This window comes from Homarus americanus, unplaced genomic scaffold, assembly GCF_018991925.1.
Source record: "Homarus americanus isolate GMGI-L3 unplaced genomic scaffold, GMGI_Hamer_2.0 scaffold14467, whole genome shotgun sequence".
Lineage (NCBI taxonomy): Eukaryota > Metazoa > Arthropoda > Malacostraca > Decapoda > Nephropidae > Homarus > Homarus americanus.
In genome coordinates this window covers 7,318,107-7,344,512 of record NW_024733734.1, presented here as the reverse complement: position 1 = coordinate 7,344,512, position 26,406 = coordinate 7,318,107, and the positions used below count along the sequence as shown (strand labels likewise).

General features: G+C 42.0%; 1 protein-coding gene across 1 annotated transcript in view; it reads left to right on the top strand.

Moving 5' to 3' along the window:
• Nucleotides 1-26,406, top strand: part of LOC121869896 — a 62,519-nt gene that overhangs the window by 26,400 nt on the left and 9,713 nt on the right. The window contains exons 2-23 of the mRNA XM_042371463.1: nt 9,785-9,848; nt 11,624-11,757; nt 12,752-12,891; nt 13,286-13,448; nt 13,831-13,970; nt 14,345-14,445; nt 15,460-15,581; nt 15,775-15,941; nt 16,246-16,357; nt 17,118-17,488; nt 17,780-17,862; nt 18,050-18,432; nt 19,578-19,736; nt 19,920-20,153; nt 20,271-20,447; nt 20,998-21,169; nt 21,425-21,570; nt 21,740-21,807; nt 22,868-23,072; nt 23,264-23,485; nt 24,673-24,858; nt 25,420-25,590. Of these exons, the coding sequence (XP_042227397.1) occupies nt 9,785-9,848; nt 11,624-11,757; nt 12,752-12,891; nt 13,286-13,448; nt 13,831-13,970; nt 14,345-14,445; nt 15,460-15,581; nt 15,775-15,941; nt 16,246-16,357; nt 17,118-17,488; nt 17,780-17,862; nt 18,050-18,432; nt 19,578-19,736; nt 19,920-20,153; nt 20,271-20,447; nt 20,998-21,169; nt 21,425-21,570; nt 21,740-21,807; nt 22,868-23,072; nt 23,264-23,485; nt 24,673-24,858; nt 25,420-25,590 (3,720 nt within the window). The remainder of the gene's footprint in view (nt 1-9,784; nt 9,849-11,623; nt 11,758-12,751; nt 12,892-13,285; nt 13,449-13,830; nt 13,971-14,344; nt 14,446-15,459; nt 15,582-15,774; nt 15,942-16,245; nt 16,358-17,117; nt 17,489-17,779; nt 17,863-18,049; nt 18,433-19,577; nt 19,737-19,919; nt 20,154-20,270; nt 20,448-20,997; nt 21,170-21,424; nt 21,571-21,739; nt 21,808-22,867; nt 23,073-23,263; nt 23,486-24,672; nt 24,859-25,419; nt 25,591-26,406) is intronic.

Here is a 26,406-nt window from a genome sequence, read left to right as displayed (position 1 = left end):
GTTGGCTGTGTAGGTCTGTTAAGTGTTGGTGTTGGCTGTGTAGGTCTGTTAAGTGTTGGTGTTGGCTGTGTAGGTCTGTTAAGTGTTGGTGTTGGCTGTGTAGGTCTAGGTCTCCCAAAGTGTTGGTGTTGGCTGTACTAGGTCTGTGCCAAGTGTTGGTGTTGGCTGTGTGGAATCTGTTAAGTGTTGGTGTGGCTGTATAGGTCTGTTAGTGTTGGTGTTGGCTGTATGGGTCTGTTAAGTGTTGGTGTTGGCTGTGTAGGTCTGTTAAGTGTTGGTGTTGGCTGTATAGGTGTGTAAGTGTTGGTGTTGGCTGTAGGTCTGTGGCTGTGTAGGTCTGTTTAAGTGTTGGTGTTAATGGCTGTGTATAGGTCTGTTAAGTGTTGGTGTTGGCTGTGTAGGTCTGTTAAGTGTTGGTTTTGGCTGTGTAGGTCTGTTAAGTGTTTTATTCATTATATTTATTTTTATTTTTGTTTATCTCTGCAACACAAATTTAACCTTGATCTCCAAAGTTTTTCTCAAGTTAACGAAGGAAACGACATTTAATACGGACGGACGAACAGATAAATGAACTGAACACTCTACAATATACATACAATAACCATAATCACAATCAGATGAATATTGACATTAACACAACATTAAATGGCGTAAAATTACAATGGCATTAACTATTATCTAAGACTCAATGATAACTATGCTCACCTGGGAACACCTTTACCTGTGTGACCGTGATTCTGTGATTAATGACTTACCTTTTTGTATGTGTCTTGATCAGATATGTAGGATAAATGACACCTGGACCCACACCTGTCTCTCTCTCTCTTACAGGTGGAGAATAAATGACACCTGGACCCACACCTGTCTCTCTCTCTTTTACAGATGGAGAATAAATGACACCTGGACCCACACCTGTCTCTCTCTCTCTTACAGGTGGAGAATAAATGACACCTGGACTCACACCTGTCTCTCTCTCTCTTACAGGTGAGAATAAAACACCTGGACCCCACCTGTCTCTCTCTCTTACAGGTGAAGTGGCACCTGACACACCTGTCTCTCTCTCTCTTACAGGTGGAGAATAAATGACACCTGGACCCACACCTGTCTCTCTCTCTCTTACAGGTGGAGAATAAATGACACCTGGACCCACACCTGTCTCTCTCTCTTACAGGTGGAGAATAAATGACACCTGGACCCACACCTGTCTCTCTCTCTCTTACAGGTGGAGAATAAATGACACCTGGACCCACACCTGTCTCTCTCTTACAGGTGGAGAATAAATGACACCTGGACTCACACCTGTCTCTACACTAAATCACCCCCCTAGTGTTTACCTTTACCTGCGAGTCACTCTTTTTGATACCTGTTTACATCATTCCTTGGGACGTTGTTTATACAGGTTGATATGAGTCACCGTGGCTGAGACCCTGTTTACCCTGGCTATCAATATCTATACCTGTGTCGATTTTTGTTTGTTTGTACATATTGATGATGTTATTGATGTTGTTAGTTCAAATTCTTCTTGTTTGAAACTTATGCTCAATGACTTGGTATCTATCTTGTCTCTGTTATCTTTTCACGTCACTTTGAGATTTGTTGACGAGGAGGTGAATTGTGTTGTATACCGAGAGTCAATTAATGTTCTTGTTTACATCTTCTTATTTATATTTATTGGTAGACCAGAATTATTATTAACCTAGTAATGCATTAAGAGGTTGAAACGCAGTAACAACACGATACAATCCACATTCCCAGCTCATCATATGGTAGGTTAGCGCTAATGGAAAAAGTCACGCCTGGAAAAAACTCTTGATATATAAAAAAAAGGTGAAAAGTGGTTAATAAAAAAAGTAGTGGAAATAGCAAACAACATTAATTCTTAGACAAACAACAATAGTCTTAACCAATGAGATTTCTTAATACCTAACTGGCAACCTTGAGTAAACAGTATAGCCTATCTGTTTATCATAGTTCGAAAGGTTTTTAAAACATATATTCGTTGTCTTGGAAAAAAAAACTGCAGACATTGCATTTTGAAATCACAAAAGTGTAGCAACTCTATCATTAGATCACGCTTGCAAGGTGAACTGATGCACAGGTATGTAAAAAAAAATACTACAAGCAACACGAGCTCAGAATTATTTATATATCAGTCGACACGAACCATCCACGACTACTCTCACTTGATGGTCCCACGTTGGTTCATGTCAAATGCTTCGAAAAAATAAAGTATAAAATCTTAAAGGTGAGGATTATGGTCAGTATTCACCTGCAGAAACGAATATGATACGAATGACTCACGAAAGTTATAAGTGAGCCTCGGAACTCGTTTAGCGGCCTCCTGGCAGTACAAGCACAGATGGATTTAATAGTTCTCAGAGTAAATGCTGATCTAATATATAAAACCCACAGGTGAAAAACTTCATGTATATCCAAGATGGTTATATTTTGATTGTGTTTTGTTAAAGGCCCAGGTAAAGGTTGCTAACAGGGCAAAGATATTAGTTAGGACTTGTCAAGGACGCATGGTAGTATAGTATATACAGAGTCAACCATTAACAGCTGACAACGCTTACACACTGACTCACAACATCACAAGTTTAAATAAATCCTCGTTATATATATATTTCGATCCAAACAAATATTGAACTTAAATAAGCACAATGTCAGTTATTCATTTTGTCAAAGAACGAGTTTCGTAAACATGTCAATCAGTTCAGGGTTGACGATAAACACATATCCGATTCCGTCTGGTTAGGTTAGGTTTAGGTTAGGTTAGGTTTAGGTTAGGTTAGGTTAGGTTAGGTTAGGTTTAGGGTTAGGTTAGGTTTAGGTTTAGGTTTAGGTTAGGTTTAGGTTAGGTTTAGGTTAGGTTAGGTTTAGGTTAGGTTAGGTTTAGGTTTAGGTTAGGTTAGGTTAGGTTATCCGCATAAGTCGAATCATCTGCTATATTTAACTGAAGGACAATTAATACGATACCTTTTAACACAAATAATTTATCATAAATAAGTATAACGTAGCCAGCATCTGATAGAACGTCTCTGTATTCTTAAAAAAAAAAACTTACGATATATCATTACACTTTCCCTTACAGCCATAAGTAGTCTTGGTCTAACTCAGGTAATGTGCAGCGTGTCGCCTATAACCTTCTTTCCCCTGAGTACCACAAGGATCTTCAATGACTACTTGACATTGACTGATGCAAGACACACAGCGATTATGGGGTAATGTATTAAAAGTTTGGACATGTGAAAGGCACTGTGGAAATGATCTAAAACTCTAGTATCTATAGTTTGAGTGATTTGTTGTCTCCTTGTTGATGATAATGATCGTAATAAAGTATTCATTCTAACGCCATCTTACCAGCAAAAGGAAAATACTGGGATTATATGGAGTTTGGTTGACCCCTGTGTGTTTCACCTGATGATTTAACACCCTAACGTTACCTGGGGTTAGGTTAGGTTAATTAGGTTAGGTTAGATTGGGTTAGGTTAAAGTTTGGTTAGATGAAACAAACTTGGAAACCAAATCTTCAGTTGATCCAAAGAATATGAACAGTTTATACACCAGAGGGAATCAACACAACCCTTTATTATTATCGAGTGTGAGTTGTCAGTAAAAGATTCCTGAAACAATACCTGAAATATACCTCTGTAGTTAGTATAATGACAAAAGGAAATATATTGCTCTCTCGGTACAGTAGAAACCTCGTAAATCTTCTTCGTTCAATATATTTCGTACGAGTCGTCATTAATGTGGACACGAGACTCATCATTCCTGTGTTGTTGTGTGGGATCACCTGGAGATTATTATTCACCTTAATTTATTTCACCTGAGGATTAAATACACTTAAGAGTACCTGGAGAGAGTTAGGTTGGGTTAGGTTAGGGTTATGTTAGGTTAGGTTAGGTTAGGTTAGGTTAGGTTAGGTTAGGTTAGGTTAGGTTTCGCTTTAAATTTTGGTTAGGTTAGATTAAGTTAGGTTAGCGTTAGGTTAGGTTAGGTTAGGTTAGATTAGATTAGATTAGATTAAGTTACGTTAGCGTTAGGGTGTTTAATCATCACGTGAAAGCCAAGCGAAAGAGGTTTATGTCTTGTAATTAATCTCAAGGTCTCAGGTGTTTCTTCCACGAAATTAAAGAATTATTGACATGTCGGGATTTTTATTTATGTCTCTACCTTAATTAATTACCTTTATGTGGCCCCCTTCTCTCCCCTTGTCCCTCCTTCCCTTCCCTATCGTCCCCTCCTCCTCTACCGTCCTCTACCCCTTCCCTCCCCTTCCCTCCCGTTCTCTACCCCTTCCCTCCCCTCCAGTACCCATCCCTCCCTCCCTTCCCCTCCCCCGGGTGGTCAAGTGTCAAATTAACCCGTCTTGCCAACCTGCCAACCTACTAACCAACCAACCAACCAACCAACCAACCATCCTACCAACCATCCTACCAACCAACCAACCAACCAACCATCCAACCAACCAACCAACCAACCAACCTATCCCACCTCGCCGTTATTAGTGTACTTGTCTGCTATAATTATGATATGAATAAGTGAGTGAGTCAGTTGGTTCTGTCTTCAGCCACCTCTATTGGTTGTTGAAGTCACTGATAATTGTAAGAATATATATGAGAGAGAGAGAGAGAGAGAGAGAGAGAGAGAGAGAGAGAGAAATGAATAATAAAGACACTGAAGAAAATATGAAATATACGAATGAAAGAAAGAGTAAAATAAAAAAAAACTTAAAACGGACAAAAATTTTAATAAATAGTACTTAACATGGGGTCAACAAGTACTTATGAAGGAAGACAAATTTACTGCTATTTTTTTTTTGCTTTCTATTCGTATAACAAATGTTTTACAGTGTGCAGTAAAGCGAGTTGTTATTTTGCTAGTCAATTGTGTCAGCGTGGATGTCAGCGTGGATAGTCAGCGTTCTAGTATGTGTCAGCGTTATTATAGTCTACCAGCGCCAGCAGAGGTGAGCTTATAGGCAGACACGAGTGTGACTTGGTGTATTATTTATGGGGAAGACCACTGTGTGTGTGTGTGCCTACATACATACATACACACAATACAGGCACTCACACACACACACACGCACACACACATCAGTTTTTTGTCAAATATTTATAGGAAAACATTCTTCCTACCTCCTATTTTTCTTCCTCCTCCTCTATTATCCTCTTTTATGCTTTGACTCACTCCTACTCCCCCTCTCACCCTCCATATATCAACCTCCCTCTCACCTCGTACCTTCCCCTCCTCCCTCTCACTCCCCTTGTTCCCTTTCTCCTCCCTCTCACCCCGCACTCCCCCCCCCCTGCCCCTCCGCCACACCTGTCATTACACCTCAGGTAACTCTCACGCTCACTTAAGCTGTTTCTCTTTCTTGGTGGAGGCGTGTCTGTGGCCTTAGGGGTCTTTGAGGGCTAAATAGGGGTCTTGGGGCAGTCTGGTAAGAGGATTGGGACCTAAAGAAAGGTTTTAAGTCGGTAGTTTAATGGGTCAAACAGGTCATGTGGCGGGCGAGGTAAATCATGTGATATGAACGTCAGAGGATAGTTCATTATTTTACAAATTTTAATGTTTTGTTGGTTAGGGATAGCGAAGAGGTGGAAGGAGATGGATAGATAAAGAGATATAAGAAAATAAGTAAGAAGGATGTGGATAACCAAACGCTGACGTAGAATATCACAGAAGGGTAATCACTCAGGTAGGTAGGTCAGGTGAATGGCAGGTATTCAATAAGATAATAATTAGCGAAGGTAGATTATTAAGATATGATATTATCCGAAATAAGATTATTAGCTGACGTCGATTATTATTAAGTGAAATAAACTGCTCAATGATGTGGTGTGTGTGTGTGTGTGTGTGTGTTAAATAAGTACATACATACATACATACGTACATACATACACACATACATACATACATACATACATACATACATACATACATACATACATACATACATACACAAATCAATTAGTCAGTCAGCCAAGAAAACAGGAATTTGTTAACCTCATCAGAGTGAGTGTCGGTGTGGTCGTTCGCGTGTCTCACCCACAGTAACCATGAATTATTCCCACAGTCATCAAGGAGGGCAGCGAGGGTAGTCAGGAGGGTCTGTACTTGTCATTAGTGGTAGTCGACGGAATTAGTTATAATAAACCAACAGGCGATTATAACTAGTGATAAACTGTAGTGATGAGGAATATTTAGTTATCAATATTTAGTGATGGAGGGATACATAGGTTCATTAGATTAGTTCTGTAGGTAGTTTTTTTATGGTGCCATCTCACCTGGGGATACACCTGTCATTAATCACAGGTGTGTCTCCATAACTGTTCCAGGTAGACACAATGATCGTATCTCTTGTCACCAGACCACACGCCTCTTTAACACGCTACCTTGCACTTACACGTACTAGCGCAATTGTGTATTACGCACGCACGCACACACACACACACACACACACACACACACACACACACACACACACACAACACCTAAGTTTTTCTTTTGTAATCAACACGATCGATTCCAAGACAAGAATGACCCGTTGTAGTACCTTTGCGAAACTTTATTTTTTCTTCTACTTTTTCATTTTTTGAAGCTCCAACAATGTTTAATTAAGTTATATATGTGCGTTTAGTAACAGTGGCAGATGTGGGGTCATGTATATAGCTGATAATGCAACAGGTATAGATTCAAGTGTTTAGGATTAGGTGTAGAAGAGTCATTAAAGTGTGCCACCGAACAGCTAAGGAATATTGTCGATGATGACAGAAGGGTTAAGGTGCGTCCGAGAGAGGCAGTATTATCATAGGAATTAAAAGAGTGTTAATCGCTATCCACCTTTACCTCCCCTCCCCGTCTCCTTCCCCTCTTTATTTGCCTCCCCTTCCCCTCTTCCTTTGTCTTCCCCACCTCACCTCCCCTCCCCTTCCCTCCCCTTTCCTCCCCTTCCCTCCACTCCCCTACCATTATCTTTCCTATCATGAACACTATGGGTGCCATTACCTTTGGCACCACTAGGCCTTAAGCACTTCATTAACACAGACGTCAGTATATGCCACCACTGTTTCCTTCACTAACGCTGATTGCACCACTAAGAACTCGAGTCGACTAGACACTATAGTTGTGCCAGTAAGCGGAGCCACTCTACGCTTCACTCACCCCCATGGCACCACCAGGCACTAGACGCCATAACAACGCCAATAAACAGAGCTACTAAATCACCCGCTAGTGTTGCCAGTAAGTAACACATTCGTATCTAGACACTGAATGTGGGAGTTGGTGTCAGAAGGGTGTTGTCGCTTGTGTAGGAAGACTGATGTGACGACACTGAGGAAAAGGGGTGATTAGTCTATGAGAGAGAGAGAGAGAGAGAGAGAGAGAGAGAGAGAGAGAGAGAGAGCCATACTGTATTCCCACCAACACGTAGGGTCTAGCAGGCAAACAGTACATTAGTGATATGTGACCAAACTTTTAGATTAGTGATATGTGACCAAACTGTGGGTTAGGTTAGGTTAGGTTAGGTGTATTTACTCGCCGTAGATCACTAAAAAATGCTTGGCGAATAATACATTATAATTCTTTACGTCTCAAACATTTTCCAGACATGAAAACTTTGATGGTAAAACTTGAGACATATTCCTCAAAGATCCATAAGAATGTGTGTCTGCATAGTACTTCACATTTATCTCCTAATAAAACTCAATAAAGAAATATATCCAATTCTATTTTTCGTTATATTTTGGTGTAAAAAAAAAAGTGCAAAAATCTCAGATCATCATTACAGTAGGTCGTTGGTTCATGGTCTGGGAATCCACAGTCGACACAGGTGTAAATTGGTATCTAAATCTAAGCAGAGACACACCTGTAATATACCAAGTAGTGTGGGGAAGGTTGTCGTCGCCTTGTGGGAGTGTATTGTTTGTGGTAGAGACGGCCACTAACAAGCGCTGTGCACCAGTATGATGTGTACTTTATTAGAAACATTCCTAGTTGGACATGATATCTTTTCTTTAAATCACTAGCCAAAGACTCACAAGGTTGGTTAAGTTCTGTCTGTCTGTCATCCGTCTACAATTCCTTCACATTTATTTGAAACTATTTTATACACATTTCTTGATATCAAAGTCTTCAATTATTGCCGACCTTGCATCACATTAAGCCGTTGTTAATACCAAGAATCATTAACAACTAATGAACAAAGGTTTCAATTTCAATTAGATATTTTGATAATTCTCGATTGTTTGTTTGTTGACATCATGACCCAGAGGCCAGAAGTGGTACCTCCTTCAGTATCATATATCTTTATACTATACTGTATAGTGAACAAGAGAAATATATTTTCATAAAACCTATAGTGACAACTTCCTTAATAAGAGTCTCATCACTGTCGCCAAATCAGTCGTGTTCCGCCACTGTTGCCAGACCCGTCGTGTCGCGTCACAATTATCCTCTCTGACCCTACAAGCTGTAATAGCTTCCTGATTATTCACGAGATTTGTGTCACATTTCCTTCAGGTAGAGGAAGGGAGGGTAAGGAAGAGAGGGAGGGGGGGTGAGGGAAAGGAGGGAAAGGAGGGAGGGAGGGTAAGGGATGAGGGAAAGTGATTGATGGAAAGGGAGGGTGGATGAGGAAGAGAGAAGGAAAAGTAAAGGAAGGAGGGAGAGAGGGAAGGAAGGAGAGAGAGAGGAAGGAGGAGAGAGGGAAGGAAGGAGGAGAGGGAGAGGGAAGGAAGGAAGGAGAGGAGGGAAGGGGAAGGAAGGGAAGGAAGGAGGGAGGGACGGGGATATAAAGTGGAAAGTAAGAAGTAAAAAAGTTTAGTTTGGTCTAATAATGGCCCTCCTTCCCCCTCCCTAAAACGCGTGTTACTACAGTTGGTAAAAACACAAAGATCGTTACTGACATATAATAAAGGTATGTAAAAACGGCCTTTGAATACCACTGACATTAATATTAAGTTTGGTAATATTTAACGCTTAGGGTACAGCCTCACACTCTTATGTAACACACACACACACACACACACACACACACACACACACACACACACACACACACACTTACTATCACTATAATTGGCTGACTACTTTGCATAATTAAAGTCTTTGTCTATGTTAATCTTTGTCAATAAACCTAAATTATTCTAACCTAACCTCTAGAAAATACCCCAAAACACGTTGAAATTTACACTGTTTGAATTTATTAACTATTACTAGTGAAGCTTTGAGTCGAGCATTACCTTCGACCAATATCGTTAGGTGTTGATTTTGGATTCACGAGAAGGGTTCAGAAGTTCAAAAAATAAACAATAAACAAATATATTAATGTTGTATTGATTCCTTGATTAGTTAGAAGTTGTTGATTACTGCCCTTTTAGTTAGTGATCTTTAGGTCTTAATACACTTGAAGTTAATGAATGATTCTTATACTGACAAACTAATGGATGAGTTAATGTGATAAATATTGCCTTATTTATACACTGATGGATAAGTTATGTTGACTATTACTCACTAATACCAAAGAATTAGTTAATTATTGACCATTTACTCACTTAACTCATTAAACAATGAGTTGTGTGTGTGTTGACTATTTCATCCATTGACTTTTAAGTTTCGGAAAATAATTAATCGATGTAGATTTTTTATACTGGGGTGAACATAACAGCTTTCAGGGTCATAAAACGGATGAGAGAGAGAGAGAGAGAGAGAGAGAGAGAGAGAGAGAGAGAGAGATACCTGACTTAACGAGGTTTTTTTTTTCCACCCTCAGGCTCTAACGTGTGTAATGTACCACTGGGATTAGAAGATGGCTCTATACCTGACTCCAGCATCTCGTGAGTAATGTATATACCTGTTGTAGCGGCCTCTTAGTCTCTTATGGCCTCTTGGTGAGTCTTTTTCGGCCTCTTTGCCTAAGTATTTTCCTCCATCTAAACACGAATCCCCTTTCTGGTTGGTGCCCCGAATACCTCCATCTGACCCAACTGTGAATGGGTACCTGACTATATAGTTGGGGAAATGAAGATGGTCGTGTGCAGTGCCGATCATGTGTAACAAAGCCTTAGTGGAAACTGTATGATATAATCTACACGATCTCCCAGAAGACCAGTCATGCCTATGGGACCCGCTTTGATTTTCAGTAGTCTGTTTAGGTTCTGGTGTTTGTTTTGGATTAGGTTAGGTTAGTGTTATTATGCACAATTTATTACTGCGCGTTATATTCGTTCTTATCCACTATGTGTTTTTACTAGCGTTATGCGTCACCTCTGTCTTATTCTGGTGGAGGTGAACGAAATATAAACAATCACTATTTTTAACTTTTTGCTTTTAATTTTCAATATTTCTTCGTTTCTCAATTTTGTTTTCTGTGAATGTTGGTTTTGTAGTAGTAATAGTAATAGGGTAGCTAGTTTTGTATTAGGATATTAATTTTAAGGTAATAAAATAGCGGCGAAGGTGTGGCTATTAGGGGAGGCTGAAGGTAATTATAGTAAAAGAAGTAGTAGTACTGGTAGTTGTAGTCATAGCAGCCGTAGTAGTAGTAGTCATAGCAAAAAAATTTTCACTCACACATTTTACATCGTCATGCTATTAACTAAAGACTATTATATAAACATTATTTCCTATTTATTTTCTATTAATATAAAGAAAAGAAAATGTATCTAGTTATGTTTATTTGTGATTTTTTTTAAACGTGTAATATACTAGTATCCCCTGACCACATATTCAACAGCAGGTCATGGCACAAGGGAGTGAGTTTTCAAGAGAATGTCAATATCCAAAACAATATCCCACAGTTTATTGTAATACCAATAATCACTTATGCACTCAGGTACCCTCAAGCATGCAACTTTGTGTTAACAGTTGTTGGTACTGCTAGAATATTTTTTTTTCTGTTTTTTTTTGTATAAATAGTTGATTTGAAAGGATTAGAGAGAGAGAGAGAGAGAGAGAGAGAGAGAGAGAGAGAGAGAGAGAGAGAGAGAGAGAGAGAGAGACCTGCAGGTTTAAATGAAGTGGCTTGTTTGTTATGTATTTGACACTGTATAAGACCAATGTATTCAAGTATATACATAAAATACAGATATATTAGTTACCAACAATAAACTGTATTTTTTTTGGTTAAAGTTTTTGTTGTATTACTGTGCTTTAAGTTTAACCAGAGCTCAGGACACATTTATTATATTAGTTTAAAATTACACACTTGATATAAAAACATGAGGAATATTTCTTTAAGTGTAACGTTACTATTGTATATTCAGGTGACTGTGGTATATTGTGAAGTGAAAGTGACTATATTCTCATTTAGTTAAGTACTTCCAGATAAAAGTTACTGAATATAATGCAAAGTTGTCACATCACTGGAAGACGTTGTAATGGTTATGTAATAATGCCATTATACTCATATATCACCACCATGTTGTGACCTCACTCTAGTAACCATCAACCATAACTCATTACTGATGCTTCTGAACAACTTTAACCTGATTGAGGGTAATTCTAACCATCTATTACCCAGTATATGTAGCTTTAACTTCATCATTAGTAGTTCTAACTACCTTTAAACTTATTCTTGCTCGTCATGACCTTGTTTCCCGAATTTCTTCAGTTCAACAGTGGCGGACAGTAAACCCGAGGAAGCCCGACTGCAGGGACAAGGTGCCTGGTGCTACAAAGGCCCTGCTGACCCTAGGACTGAGGTCTCCATCACGATTGATCTGGGCAAAGTTATGCTCGTCTCGGGTAAGTGTTTCCGGGTGTGATTTTGACGAAGTAAAATTAACATAACCTTAACAAATTTCAACTGGACCGGCCTCCCCAGATTACACCTGTAATTACTATATCCGTCCTAAGCTAAACCCAAGTACACATGCTACACACAACGATACCTAAGCTTATCTCTGTGTTAAAAGACTAGTCCTGTACAGGGAGGGGGGGGGGTCTAAACTAGGTATGGGGCTCGGTCGACAACCCCACCAACAATTTAGGCGTTCTTGGCTCAGAGCTCTTGGGGAACAGAAAAAACCCAGATGTGCTTTTTAACGAGGTGGCTCCATCTTTTGTGGGGGATAAGGAGCTCGCAATAGGCCGGTTGGCCTGTGCATGGCAGCTCCTGTCGAGAGTTACAACCACTCTCCATCGTCCATGAATCTATCTAGCCTCCTTTTAAGACTTTCCAGCGTCTCAGCACTTACTACTAAATTGCTAAGCTTGTTCCACTCATCTACCACCCTAAACCTAAACTTATTCAACTTAAATCCGTTGCTACGAGTCCTATCCTGCTTGGATATTATAAGAACTTTATCTATATCTCCTTAAATGCTTCTATCATATCTCCCTGCACTCTTCGTCTTTCTAGGGAATGCAAGTTTAGTTTCTTTAATCTATCTTGATAGGAAAGTTTTCTAAATCCTGGAATCATTTTCGTCATTCTTCGCTGCACCGACTCCAGTGAATTGATATCCATTCTATAAGAAGGGAACCAGAACTGAACAGCATAATCGAGGTGCGGCCTGACTAGCGGGATATATGAGGGACTTCTCTCCATTTCCAATTCTTAGCTGCCTATCTTTAAAACCGTAGCCGTCCATAGCGCACATTTACACACCAACACAAACACATGTTGTATTGTATGCATATAGATTATCATGTTTATAGATGAAATAATTTGTGGGGTATTTGAGTTTGACAGATTGTTATGTCACGATATTAAGGAGTTTTACGATGGTTTATACAGCCATACAGACTTCAGGTCCGCCCGAATCCGTGTTCCCCGCCAGTTACTACTATATGGTGGGATTTAAGGTCTTCAACACTACCGCCGCTGAACCTGAGAACGACAAAGAGTGGGACGTCTGCTGCAGCGAGACCATAGAGGTGAGAGAGAGAGAGAGAGAGAGAGAGAGAGAGAGAGAGAGAGAGAGAGAGAGAGAGATGAAGGAGGATGGAGAATGTTAATATGATAAGAGAGATAGATAGAGTGAATTAGAGTGGACGTCCATACATGAATGATATCAGAAGACAACCAGTGACAGAAAAAAATCTCAATCTACCTACTGATACTCACATAATTTCCCAAACATATAACAACACCAACTTTACCCATCACATCCATTGTATCTTCTTTACATACACACTTCCGTTGTTTGAGAAGGACCCCTAAGACAGAGAAGACCACACAATGCTTCTTTACCCCAAAACAACACCAATATCTTATTTCTAACTAGTATATTACCCACGTCACGTCTAATCATATTCTTGTGTGTGTCAGTTCTTCGCCAGCGATACCCGAACGGAGATAGGAGTGGTCAGTACTTTCCCTCTGCCGTACTTGATGTTGACCCGCTATGTACGTCTCCGCTTCAAAACAGAGATCCGCTCCATCGGTAACCTTATCAAGTGCTTCCGCCTGGAGTTGCTCGGTTGTCCCCCAGGTGAGTAGACGATATCCTCCTTCCCCCCCACTCTCTCATTTCTTTTTCAATGAGAAACTGTAATGAAACTGTTGATGTGTTTTCCTCATTTCGTTCCTAAAATAACTTGTCTTATTGTCTGCTGGCCGTTCATAGCTGACATGTGTGCGGTAAAGGCGATCATTGTTGTATAGAACAGCTTCAAGAACTAACCTAACCTAGCCTAACCTAGCCTAGCCTAGCCTGACCTAACCTAAATAGGGATAACATATTAAGAATGGGTCATAAGCTATATAAATCCTTCAGGTATGGTAAAGGGTAATTCACTCACCTAGACTTTTGGTCTTCATTTCCATGGCCTTTGACCTCACCCACCACGACCTTTAACCCGTCCATAATGCAGACGTTGAGCCAGTGAGCCAGGTGGAGTTGAAGGCTGATTCAAGAGGGTGGGTGGTGGTCTCATGGAGACAACCAGTCATACAGATGCCTCAGGCTGACGGCTCACTGGTAGAGCTTAACCTTACTACCACCAACTACGTCGTAAGTAACAGTTTTAATGTTTTACTATGCAAGTAACAGCTGGTCTTTACTCCCCACTACCTGGCCTTTACTCCCCACTACCTGGTCTTTCACATTAAATCTCTAGGTATCACTCCCCTTACTCTTCCTTCATAAGACAATATTTAATTGACAGATCAGTAGCTTCACATTTTGAGACCTAACCTAACCTAACCTAACCTAACCTAACCTAACCCAACCCAACCCAACCCAACCTAACCTAACCTAACCTAACCTAACGTAACATAACCTAATTTGTCCATTTCCACATACTCTTCCTTATCAGCTTTTAACCTCTTAATCACGTGTGACTTCTTTTACCTCTAATCCTTGTAACCTCTGACCCCTATCAACAGGTGAGTATAGAACGTAGTGGCGGCGGAGACCAGAATGAGATTGTTCAAGAGAGTGTTGAGGCTTACCGCTACATGCTGCCAGGACCAATATGGGGCGCCACGTACGTGCTAACACCTCTTTCACTTATTCCCAGCACCACACACACACACACACACACACACACACACACACACACACACGTAAACAACAGGTGATAATGTATCTAGCGACATATGGCTTTAAGGTATCGCTTAGCTTAGGAGCTGGTTGATGGTGTATGTGATGATAGTGGTATATTTATAACCCGCACTGGGGGGATGAATGGAAGGGGGAAAAGTGGAGAGGGGAAGGGGTGAGAAGGGTTAAAATAGGGAGGGAAGCCAGGGAATGGGAGGGAGGTAATTCATTCTCCCAAGAGACTACGAAAGGTCGGGGATATGCCGCGTGTTCGACTTTAAATGAATGTACGCACTCAGAGTCCAGTTATGTTATTAGTAATTTGCAATGTAAAGTTTCATTCATGTTTCACCGAGGTAAGAAAAGTATATTTTAGTCTTTATTAACAACCCCTTGTTCCAAAACTTTCTCTCCTGGGATGCGCTTGTGGTGTGTCTACGTGATGTACTGGATTAGGTTAAGTTCTTTGGCTATTTGTACGTGTTTATGACTTCAGAGGGCGTGGGCACACAATTGGACTCAAACACATACCAACAGCATGCATTTCCAATCCCCCTTCCCCCACCCAACCTAATCGGGACGGCGGGGAACAAACATAAGGTGGAGTTATTACTTCGGCTCGGTCAATGTTTGTCCACGGAGGGGGGGTTCCCAACAGACGTAGATAGAGTCTTGTCACGCAGACACTTAACTAAACGAGTTCGAGGGCTTTTCTCAGCTAGAACGTGTGTCCAAAACTTATCATTTACATGTAGAAAAGACCCAAAACACGATTTTATACACGATATGTTGTAGCAGTATTGATAGTTCTGACCGTGGATGTGGGGCGTTAGGTTTTAGAGAAATTGGACCAAAGGATCGTATATTTTATAGCTGCCGATAACATTGTATGTAACTTTAACAAATTCTATCGTTCCAAATTAATCTCTCTCTCTCTCTCTCTCGTTATATGTCACAGGTACAAAGTGACATTGGTGTGTGGTCATCAGAGCTTCAACTTGACGTGTGGGTCCGCCAGCCTCACTGACACCCTGGACGTGTGTGACCTCGAGGTAGACGACTGCACTACCAAGGAACCAGGTGAGTCTAGCCGTACTATACTGGACTTACGTAAGGCGCTCGTTGACAATCATTGGCTGTGATAACTTCCAGTGGGGTTGGTTTTGTCATGCATATCACTATTATTATTATATTATTATTATTATTATTATCATTAACAGTAGTAGTAGTAGTTCTTAATACACTTGAAACTTGAGGTGCTTCTTCTCCCCAGTGGTATTCCGGAGACCATCAGAGGTAAAGGCGGCGGTGGTGGGTGACGGGGAGGTAATGCTGTTCTGGAGCGTTGACTCGCCTGGTTGGATCACTCCGACACTCTCGTTACAGATCCTCGACAAGACAGCCAACACACTGCTGAGCGAGAAGAACATTACCAAAGATGTTAGTTATGGTGATGTAAACTCTGTGTGTGTGTGTGTGTGTGTGTGTGTGTGTGTGTGTGTGTGTGTGTGTGTGTGTGTGCCTGGTCATTAAGAATCATTAAATACGATTAATTTAACAGTCATTACATAACAATTAAACAGTTAATAACTTGTTGTGTTATTATTCGAAGTTATTGAGATAAATTATAACTTCATGTTTTATTTTCTCTTCCATGGCGTAATTTACCTCCACGTGTCTCTGGCCTCTACCTCCACTTACCTCCACGTGTCTCTGGCCTCTACCTCCACTTCCTCACATACAGGAGGTCAGCACCAAGATGACAGGAGTAGAGGGAGGCAAGTCGTATACTGTTGCGCTGTTACCTCAAGCTGACTCTAAACCTCTCGCTAAGTTCACCTTCGATCTATACATAAGTGAGTGTTTGCCTGAGATTTTATACTTAGGGTACCTTAAATCTAGTTAGGTTTGATTGGATTAGGTTAGGTTAGGTTAGATTAGGTTTGGTTTGATTTGATTTGGTTTAGTTTTTTGTTGGGTTAGGTTATGTTAGCTAAGGTTAGGTTAGGTTAGATTGTCTATGAAACTATTCATCAATAAGTATTTTGATGATCTATATGATCGTCTATAACCAGTCAAATGTTCTCCAAAAATGAAATATATTGATGTTATCGCCATTAGGCAATTATCTTAAACTTTAATAGCTTTGCATGCAAATATAACAAAAATAATCAACAAAAATAACATTTATAAGGCAAAAGCAATGAAGATTTAGCACAATTACTGCATAAATAACCACCATCTATCATACACTAAACTACACCGTTTATAGAACCAGTAAGTTAAACACGACAAGATAAATCCGTAGATTTTATTTTATATATTTATTGTCTACCTTATTTTAGGGTATATTTATCGTCTCGAAGTTATTGCCCATAATTATCACCCCACCCTTATCACCCCCACCTTATCACCCCACCCCTTATCACTCCTTATCACTCCCAATTTATCACCCCACCCTTATCACTCCCTAATTTATCAATTCCCCAATTCTTATCCAATCTCTTTATCACCCCACCCTTATCACCACATTGTACATTTCACCCCCCCACCACAAGACTGTAGGGCATGGCTAAAAGGATCAGAACTTATAGGGAGTAATTATCTTCGTTCCAGTCCCTTGGCAGGATGTGAACCAGTCAGTGCTCAACAGTGGCTACGGCGCCTTTGTATCTGATGTGGGGCTGAGAGTTGACATCCTCTGGAATGGCACGCTCAAAGTAACGTGGGCAGTGGCAAAGGTACGGGAGCTGCCCAGAGTCGAGGACACTGCGGCTACAGACAGTACAGAGACCAGTGACTCTACAGATGAAACCAACGCTGAGGATGAAACCAACGCTGCAGATGAAACCAGCGCTGAGGATGAAACCAACGCTGCAGATGAAACCAACGCTGAGGGTGAAACCAACGCTGCAGATGAAACCAACGCTGAGGGTGAAACCAACGCTGCAGATGAAACCAACGCTGCAGATGAAACCAACGCTGAGGTGGAACCAACGCCGCAGATGAAACCAACGCTGCAGATGAAACCAACGCCGTGATGAAGCCGCAACGCTGCAGATGAAGCCAATCGCTGCAGATGAAAACCAACGCTGGAGGGTGAAACCAACGCCGGCGATGAAACCAACGCCGCAGATGAAACCAACGCCGTAGATGAAACAACGCTGAGGGTGAAACCAACGCCGCAGATGAAACCAACGCTGCAGATGAAACCAATACAGCAGATGAAAAATAACGCTGCAGAGGAAACCAATGCCGCAGATGAAACCAACGCCGAGGGTGAAACCAACGCTGCAGATGAAACCAACGCTGAGGTGAAACCAACGCCGCAGATGAAACCAACGCCGCATGAAACCACGCTGTAGATGAAACCAACGCCGCAGAGCAAACCAACGCTGCAGATGAAACCAACGCTGAGGTGATGAAACCAACGCTGCAGATGAAACCAACGCCGAGGGTGAAACCAACGCTGCAGATGAAACCACGCCGCAGATGAAGCTGGATCGCCAGAGCGAAACCAACGCTGCAGATGAAACCAGCTGAGGGTGAACCAACGCTGCAGATGAAAACCAACGCTGGAGGATGAAAACCAACGCTGCAGATGAAACCAACGCTGAGGATGAAACCAACGCTGCAGATGAAACCAACGCTGCAGATGAAACCAACGCTGCAGATGAAGCCAACGCTGCAGATGAAACCAACGCTGCAGATGAAGCCAACGCTGCAGATGAAACCAACGCTGAGGGTGAAACCAACGCTGCAGATGAAACCAACGCTGCAGATGAAACCAACGCTGAGGGTGAAACCAACGCTGCAGATGAAACCAGCGCTGAGGATGAAACCAGCGCTGAGGATGAGGACACGGAAGGCACTCCTGGAGAAACTGTTGCCACGGCCTTCATGTACTCCGTCTTGGTCACCAGTAATGGCGGTACGTTCACTGGATTTCTCAGTAAACGAATGTTATTAGAGGAGAGACACTTTCTTAAGCAACGCCCACAGGTTTTGAGACTGATAGTAAACCAAGAAACTCGCGATATTTACAATCACTTTCTTAAATTATACTTAGGTCTTAATTTAAGCGTCTCATACTGCCGGAGAGACTGACATGACTCTGGGCTTAAGTTAAGAAGTATCTTTCTACAATATCAATCTCCAGTTATTTAACAATGACAGTAACAAGTTTACTTTTTTTTTAACAAACCCAAATTTTAGAAGAGACAACTTGCCAACACCAGCTTGGGTTACACACCTGGGTTACACACCTGGGTTACACACCTGTGGTTACACACCTGTGCTTAATACCTTATTAAGTATTTTACCTTTTTGTTCTCAAGTTATAATACAGTAACGTATTAATGTCCAGATATCTTGCACCATATATTAAGTTGTTTAAGCAATAGTTTTAGCTGTAACTATACAACATTACCCACCTTCTTAATTACTGTCGACTTTAATGTATTCAAAATCGTTTTACACTTAAGCTCTAAAAATTCAACTTATTGTCAATTTTATAGTAAATATAAACAAAAGCTATGAAAAGATGAAACTGTCGTCAGCCATTATCTGTTAACTTTGATAACTTGTCATAACTACAGCTACTTAAACTAAAATAAATTAATTCAAGGTATATTTACTTGTACATTTGTTGATGAGGTCATAACACAGTTGTTTCTCTGTTCATAACACTGTAAGCAAGGGATACGTAGACAGGATTACTAAATTAACCCTTACCAAACAGATCACTCTAATTATAAGCTGAAATTACCTCTTGTGTTAATGAACTGATAATGGTCATGAGAAATATGAACTATGAGTGGTTATCAGTTACCAGTCGTTGTAACTACGTAATAACTACCTGAATACTATTGTAGCTTACCATTTTTGTACTTCATAATTAACTTAACACATCTGGCTAATGCAAGGTAAACCCTTCTTAATTATTGAGTTGGTATTACTTATAATCTACCTGACGGCTTAGGGGAATCAGTTTGTAGTGTTCTCATATTTCTAATAAAAGGAGAGAGAGAGAGACTACTACTACTACTACTACTTATGGTTTGTGATATGTTACAGAGGAATTGGTAAAGAATATAACCCAGAACAAGGAAGGCGAGGAGGAGGAGGTACGGGTGGACATAACGCTACTAAAGTTCGAGACTAATTACAGCGTTCACCTTACCTGCTACTTCGGTGAGGATGCCATCGACTGTGGCACCACCTCAGCGTTCACAGGTGGGTCTTTACTAGGTTTTGTGTCTGTCTGTGTTTGTATGGCTGTCTTTTTTTACTGCTGATGTCTGTATTTATTGCCTCAAGTATTGCATTATATGTCTCTTTTGTTCTTTTTTTTCCTACAATAATACTTAAGTGATGCTCTCTCCATGAACACTCCAGTAATAACTTCTCCGCCTTCAGCGTTGCCCCTACACTGTACCTACGTGGAGGAGGCCCTGCTGGTGCACACTGTGGCCGAGGGCTATGGGGGTTGGGAGCAACAGGAAGAACAGTGCAGGAGGAGCCACGGTCACCTGGTGTCACTGGCCACCATCGAGGAGGACGAGACTTTGCTGGACACCATCCTCACCGACTCAGACAAACCTAACCCGGAGGAATACTGGCTGGGACTCAACATGTGTCCTGCATACACCGGTGAGTGATACAATATTTGATATGACTGGCTGAAGCTGCCATGAGTATATGTTTATATGATATTTATCAGGTCATGTACAGCACACACATAGATATTATTATACGGTATGCTAATAGGTAACGAGTGGAGCGACGGGTCCTTGTGGCGACATACTCGTCTACCAGCCATGAACGCCCAGCTGTCGAGCACCTCCTGCTGTGTCAAGGCCATCTGGGACAAACAACAGCAATACGTTTGGTACGGTGAGGTGTGCAACGCCCTCCTGCCTGCCATCTGTGAGTTCCATCCTGAAGGTTAGTAACTGTGTAGGAGTTACCTTCCCTTATCTATACCCGCCATAAGTACACTGTAGAGCAGATAACTTACTAAAGTCTTCGTGGGTTGTAATGATATTTGGTATAGATCTTTATAGTATTTGTACCGAGGTCGATAGTCAGCAGTTTGAAGTTAATGGTACAGTAAGTCTGTTTACCTGTACCGATCATCACTAATACCAGTAGTGTTTCTAATAGTCAGGAGAGTTCGCTTGATTCAGAGGGTTACACTGTACACGTTAGGGATGTGTCGGTCAATTGAATACAGAGCTCATCTCCTATCCCAACGGTTGATAGTTGGCTCCTGGGATACAGCTACTCGACCCAGCTATAAATGAATACCTAATTTTACACTGAGGGAAGTGATGCAGTACCGGCCACACTACCTCTTGGCCCTACTTCTGCTTAGTATTCATGCAGTACCGGCCACACTACCTCTTGGCCTTACTTCTGCTTAGTATTCATGTATAAACGATATAAATATGAAATATAATCACACACAAGCTTAATAAACATGACCACTTTGCAGGTATGGTGGGGACGGTGCAGAACTTGGGGCGACTGGGGGTTAACAGCAGCTCAGCGGGGGTCAACTGGACCTACGCGGGCCAGTACTGGACACCCACCTATCTCTCTATCAAATACTGCACCTTTAGGAACCTTAAAAACATCCTCACCGATACTGGCAATATCACCGACCCGTAAGTTGTGGGTGGAGGTGTGTTGTGTGGGTGGAGGTGTGTTGTGTGGGTGGAGGTGTGTTGTGTGGGTGAAGGTGTGTTGTGTGGGTGAAGGTGTGTTGGGTGAGTGTGTGTTTAAGTAGATGTAGTGTGGACGGGGGATTTGTGTACATGTGTGTTTAAGTATACATGTGTATTCGTATCTGATTCAAGTACAGTACATGAACAGCACAACCCTGCCAGATATATGACCTCTCTACCATGAACTCTTGACAGGTGCCATTCAAGTAATGTCGAGGTGAACGCCATAGGACATTCGCAAACGGACCTCCAACCCTTCACTGAGTACCAAGTCGAGGTGGCAGCGTACCTCCAACCAATCAATTACACTGGGAAGGCGGCAATTATTTCCGTCCGCACCTGTGAGTACTGAGAGAGAGGGAGAGAGAGAAATGAAAAAGATAAGAGAGAGAAATGAAAAAGATAAGAGAGAGAAATATTAAGAACTAACGAGACTTGATCCTTATTAACCACAATTGTTAGAGGAGACGTTTGTTATTACGCTTAATTGTTGTCTCCCTTCTCCTTCAGCCCCGGAGGCGCCGCTGCTGGTCGAGTTTGACGAAAATGGCTTTATGCACGTCATGTGGGCACAGAAGGTAAGGTTAAGGTGCTAATAGAACCCAGTTTACTTTAGCGATTAGGGTTGGGACTTACTCCTAATGGATTTCATTTATAACATATAGCCCTAATGGGTTACATTCCTAATGAATTCAAATTTCAATGGGTTCTCGTCCTAATAAGTTCTAATTTCATAAGGTTCTATTCTTAATGGGTGCTGGTACTAATTATGAATAATGGAAAAAAACCCACAGTCATCCCGGTAAGAGATATCATACACTGTTAAAACATATAACTAATGTAACTTTCTAACTTGGTCGTCAGTGTGAGCAGCTGATATCACATCTCATTGTTTCCAACAAATCACAATTTACATTTAAGTTAACAATATGACTATCAGGATCACCTGAAGATTCACACTCCCAGTTTTTATCACTTGAAGATTAAGAACCTTATACCTAACCTAACCCCTTCAGGTAACATTAGGGCTCCCGCACACGACCTACTTTTTGAGCGACTTTGTGGCAGCAACTTTTTGTGTTTACAAATGAAACCTACATGTATCTATAGGAAGACCGCGCACGGGCCGCAAAGAAATCGCAACCGGATCCATTTTCTCCGCCATGCCACAGTAGCTTGCCACCAGTAGCCAGGGATAAGTGGGTGTCACTTAAACTCTTTCAGTGTGTATTACAAGTCTCGAATACTATTTGCCTGACTCTACATTCCCCAAGAAGGTACTCAAAGTTTAAAGATACCTTTGTTACCCGTGGCTAAATATCTGTGAAAATATTCATGCCACTTCTTCGAAGTCCATGTTGACACTGCTGACAGAAGCCCATGTGTAGCCGCCACTAAAAGTGACTCGTGTGCGGGGAAAGGAAAACATCATCCGCCACTTTTTGTGGCGCCATAAAAAATTGCGGCCTCAAATCGCTCAAAGCGGCTCGTGGTTAATCTGCAGATGAAATATAATGTTGGTGAGCCTTCAGATGATGTGTAAAGTAAGATAATAACAAATTAGGGTGTGAATGGGCGTCCAAATGTAGAAGACTAGACGCATCAAGAAATTCAAGGATTTTATTGAAACTCTCACAGGTGACAGAGTTTGGGGAGAAGGACTACGCGAACCTGAAGATGACCGAAGCGGCCAAACCCAGTAAAGTTATCCACGAGAAGAAGATACAGGTGGTAGGGGTGGTAGGCACAAAGCTGGACGGTCTCGCGTTCGGGCGTAACTACACCATCACCCTCCAAGAGTTAGGCGGACAGGAACGTACCGAGACAATCAGCGTGCGAGCCTGTAAGTGGTGTTCTTCTTATTGACACCCTGTATAATAACCAAATTATACTTCGTAGGTAAGGTAAAGTTTTGTGTATATATATATATATATATATATATATATATATATATATATATATATATATATATATATATATATATATATATATATATATATATATATATAAATATAACCTTCTCCATCTCTACAGACCCACCGTGTGACTGTAGGGAATACCAGGTGGATGGTTTGTGTTTCCTGACGTCCACGACGCCAGTGAAAGCCGCCTCAGCCATCGAGAAATGTACAGACTCTGCAAACAGCTTGGCCACCGTCACCAACAGCCGGGAAGTAGACCTCCTGCTGCAGATGGCAGAAGATAAGGGGGACGACTTATGGGTCTCTCACACCTCCAAGAAACTAAAGGCTACAGGTGAGAACAGCTCTGTGCTTACGTGAGACAAATCTCCTGATTCATTAAGAGGAATACAATATTGTCTCTTGACCCATCTATCCCCCCCCCCTTCCCAAAAAAAAAACACATGGATCTGTAGGCGTGTTTGTAAATGTCTTGATCCATCTGGAGGTTGTGGTGTAAGATTTATGTCACGATGACCCATTATAAGACGTGTAATGACCCAGAAGTTCAGATGTAGAGTTGGGTGCACATGACTCTCTCCATGGGTCACCAGGAATCACTATTTACTGTACAATTGATCATTCCCTTACACGTACAGCCTATTGTCTTATCTCACAGACGTGTTACTGTATGCTGTTCAATTGTTACTCCCCACACACCTACACTCCCCTTACACCTCTACTCCCAACTCGCCTCTTCTCCCCAACACACCTCTACTCCCCACCACCCCACTGCTCTACTCACCCCACTCCCCACACCCCACTCCCCACACACCCCACTCTACTCCCCACTACACCCTCTACTCCCACACACCCCCACTCCCCACCACACCCCACCCCTCCCCACACACCCCACCCCCCACACACCCCACTCCCCACACACCCCCACTCCCCACACACCCCACTCCCCACTCCCCACCCCACTCACCCCACTCCCCACACACCCCTACTCCCCCACCACTACTCCCCACACACCTCTACTCCCCACACACCCCACTTCCCCACACACACCTCTACTCCCCACCACCTCTACTCCCCCCCACCCCCACTCCCCACCACCCCACTCCCCCACACACCCCACTCCCCACACACCCCACCCCCACACACCCCACTCCCCACACACCCCCACTCCCACCACCCCACCCCACACACACACCCCACCCCACACACCCCACCCCACACCCCCACTCCACTCCCCACACACCCCACTCCCCACACACCCCCACTCCCCACACCCCACTCCCCACACACCCCTACTCCCCACCACCCCACTCCTCTCCCCCCACACCCTACTCCCCCACACTCTCCCCCACTCCCCACACACCTCTACTCCCCACACACCTCTACTCCCCACACACCTCTACTCCCCACACACCTCTACTCCCCACACACCTCTACTCCCCACACACCTCTACTCCCCACACACCTCTACTCCCCACACACCTCTAGATTATGACAAAATTTTCTCCTGATCCTTTACAGATACCTTGGGCACAGCCGCCCTCATAGAGACAGATGAGGCAGAATTATTGGACATTGAAACAACGGAAGAGTCCTCTGTGAACGTCCAGCCCACAGAGTGTCTGATGGTGTCTAGGGTGGAGCGTGCTGTGGTGGTCGAACAGTGCACCAACGCTCACAGAACTGCGTGTAGCCACAAGGTCCCAGGTGAGAGAATTAAGGAGTAAAGATGAGGAATAAGTAGAAGGGGTGTGGACAGTTTCAGAATGAGGTAGAGGGAAAAGAGAAAAGGAAGGGATGGAGAGTTAGAGAAAGAAAGAGAGGGTGATACTAGTAGGTGATCCTCCTATTATGCAGGACTTTCAATATTTGGTCTCCTATGTCTGCTTGTCTCTTGCTAGATGGGGAAATATAAGCTGGAGAAATTATATGTTACTTGACTCCTTTGGTCCACAGAGGCATATCTAGAAAGTCCCGTAAATCGTGCATTGTCTTACCCTTCGGCAGACTAGGTATGGATTGTGCAGCTCTTAGGGATACTTGTACACAAATTTCTGAAAACAAAAATGTTATTGAAACTGAACGTGAAACACCCACACACACAGTCTGATTGTACGTCTCTGTGTCGGTGTTAAGTTCTATGTCAATGTACTGTACGTCTCTGTGTGTCAGTGTACGTGCACTTTATGACTTGTGTCTGAAAAAAAACCATGACTAAATATGAAGCACACCAGGTCTAAAAGTAGTGGTGTGTGTGTTCTTCCACAGTGGGCAAGGCGTTCACGGGCCTTACAATGAAATCTGGCCGCAACTGGATCACTCTGGACTGGGACAGAGAAGCCTTCAAGTGGAAAGCCAAGTATGCAGTCAGGTACCAAAGATCGAGTGAGAAGAGGTACAAGAGAGCATTACACTATGTACCCATTAAAGAACCACCAGGTAAGTCCCGAGTTCTGAACCCCTCCTCGGTATGTTCTTAACTGTGTCACTTATAAAAGGGGTGGTTTCAGAGGGTTTATTATTTTATTGTAATCTCTAGGTATTTTTGCGACATCTCTTTGTAGTTCTAAGGTAGTTACGTGTTCTCTCCTACCTAGTCTGAGTAGTTATGGAAAAACTCCAAGTGTGGGATGGAAATATTGTAGGGTATTACTCAAAATAATTATAATCCTGACTATCTTATTTCTTAATTCATAAATGACTCGAGAAGAGACAGGAAAAGTATACCAATTGTCAAATTTGTTTACCAAGATAACTCTTTGACCAAGACCAAAGACACTTGAAGCATACATAATATTTTGACCTTTTGGAGTTTGTATGATATAGGAAGAATACACTTGGGCAGGGAGCACCACCTAACGCTAATCCTGGGTATAAATTAGTCTTGATAGACAATTCTACAAGCTGGAATGTCGACAGAGAAAGCGAGTTCCCTCCCAAGTCGATGGTGGGAGTGAGAAGATGGCACTGTCCAGTATAGTGACTTTGGGGATTTAATATGCCAAGGAAATGATGAGAAATGGTGACTGTTTTAGCTATTATGAGATTCCTTTATTTTCCGTATTGCATTACAAGTTAGAACAGCGAAAGAAGGACAGTCAGTTGCTCTATAAACATTTGTATATTATTATATTGAGTTTATATTATTTTATATAATTATCTATTTATCGTTATTGCCATGTGAAATTACGCCTAGGAATCCTTGTCACGAATCCACCCCAGTGTTTCAAGACTACAACGGATTCATTCATAAGT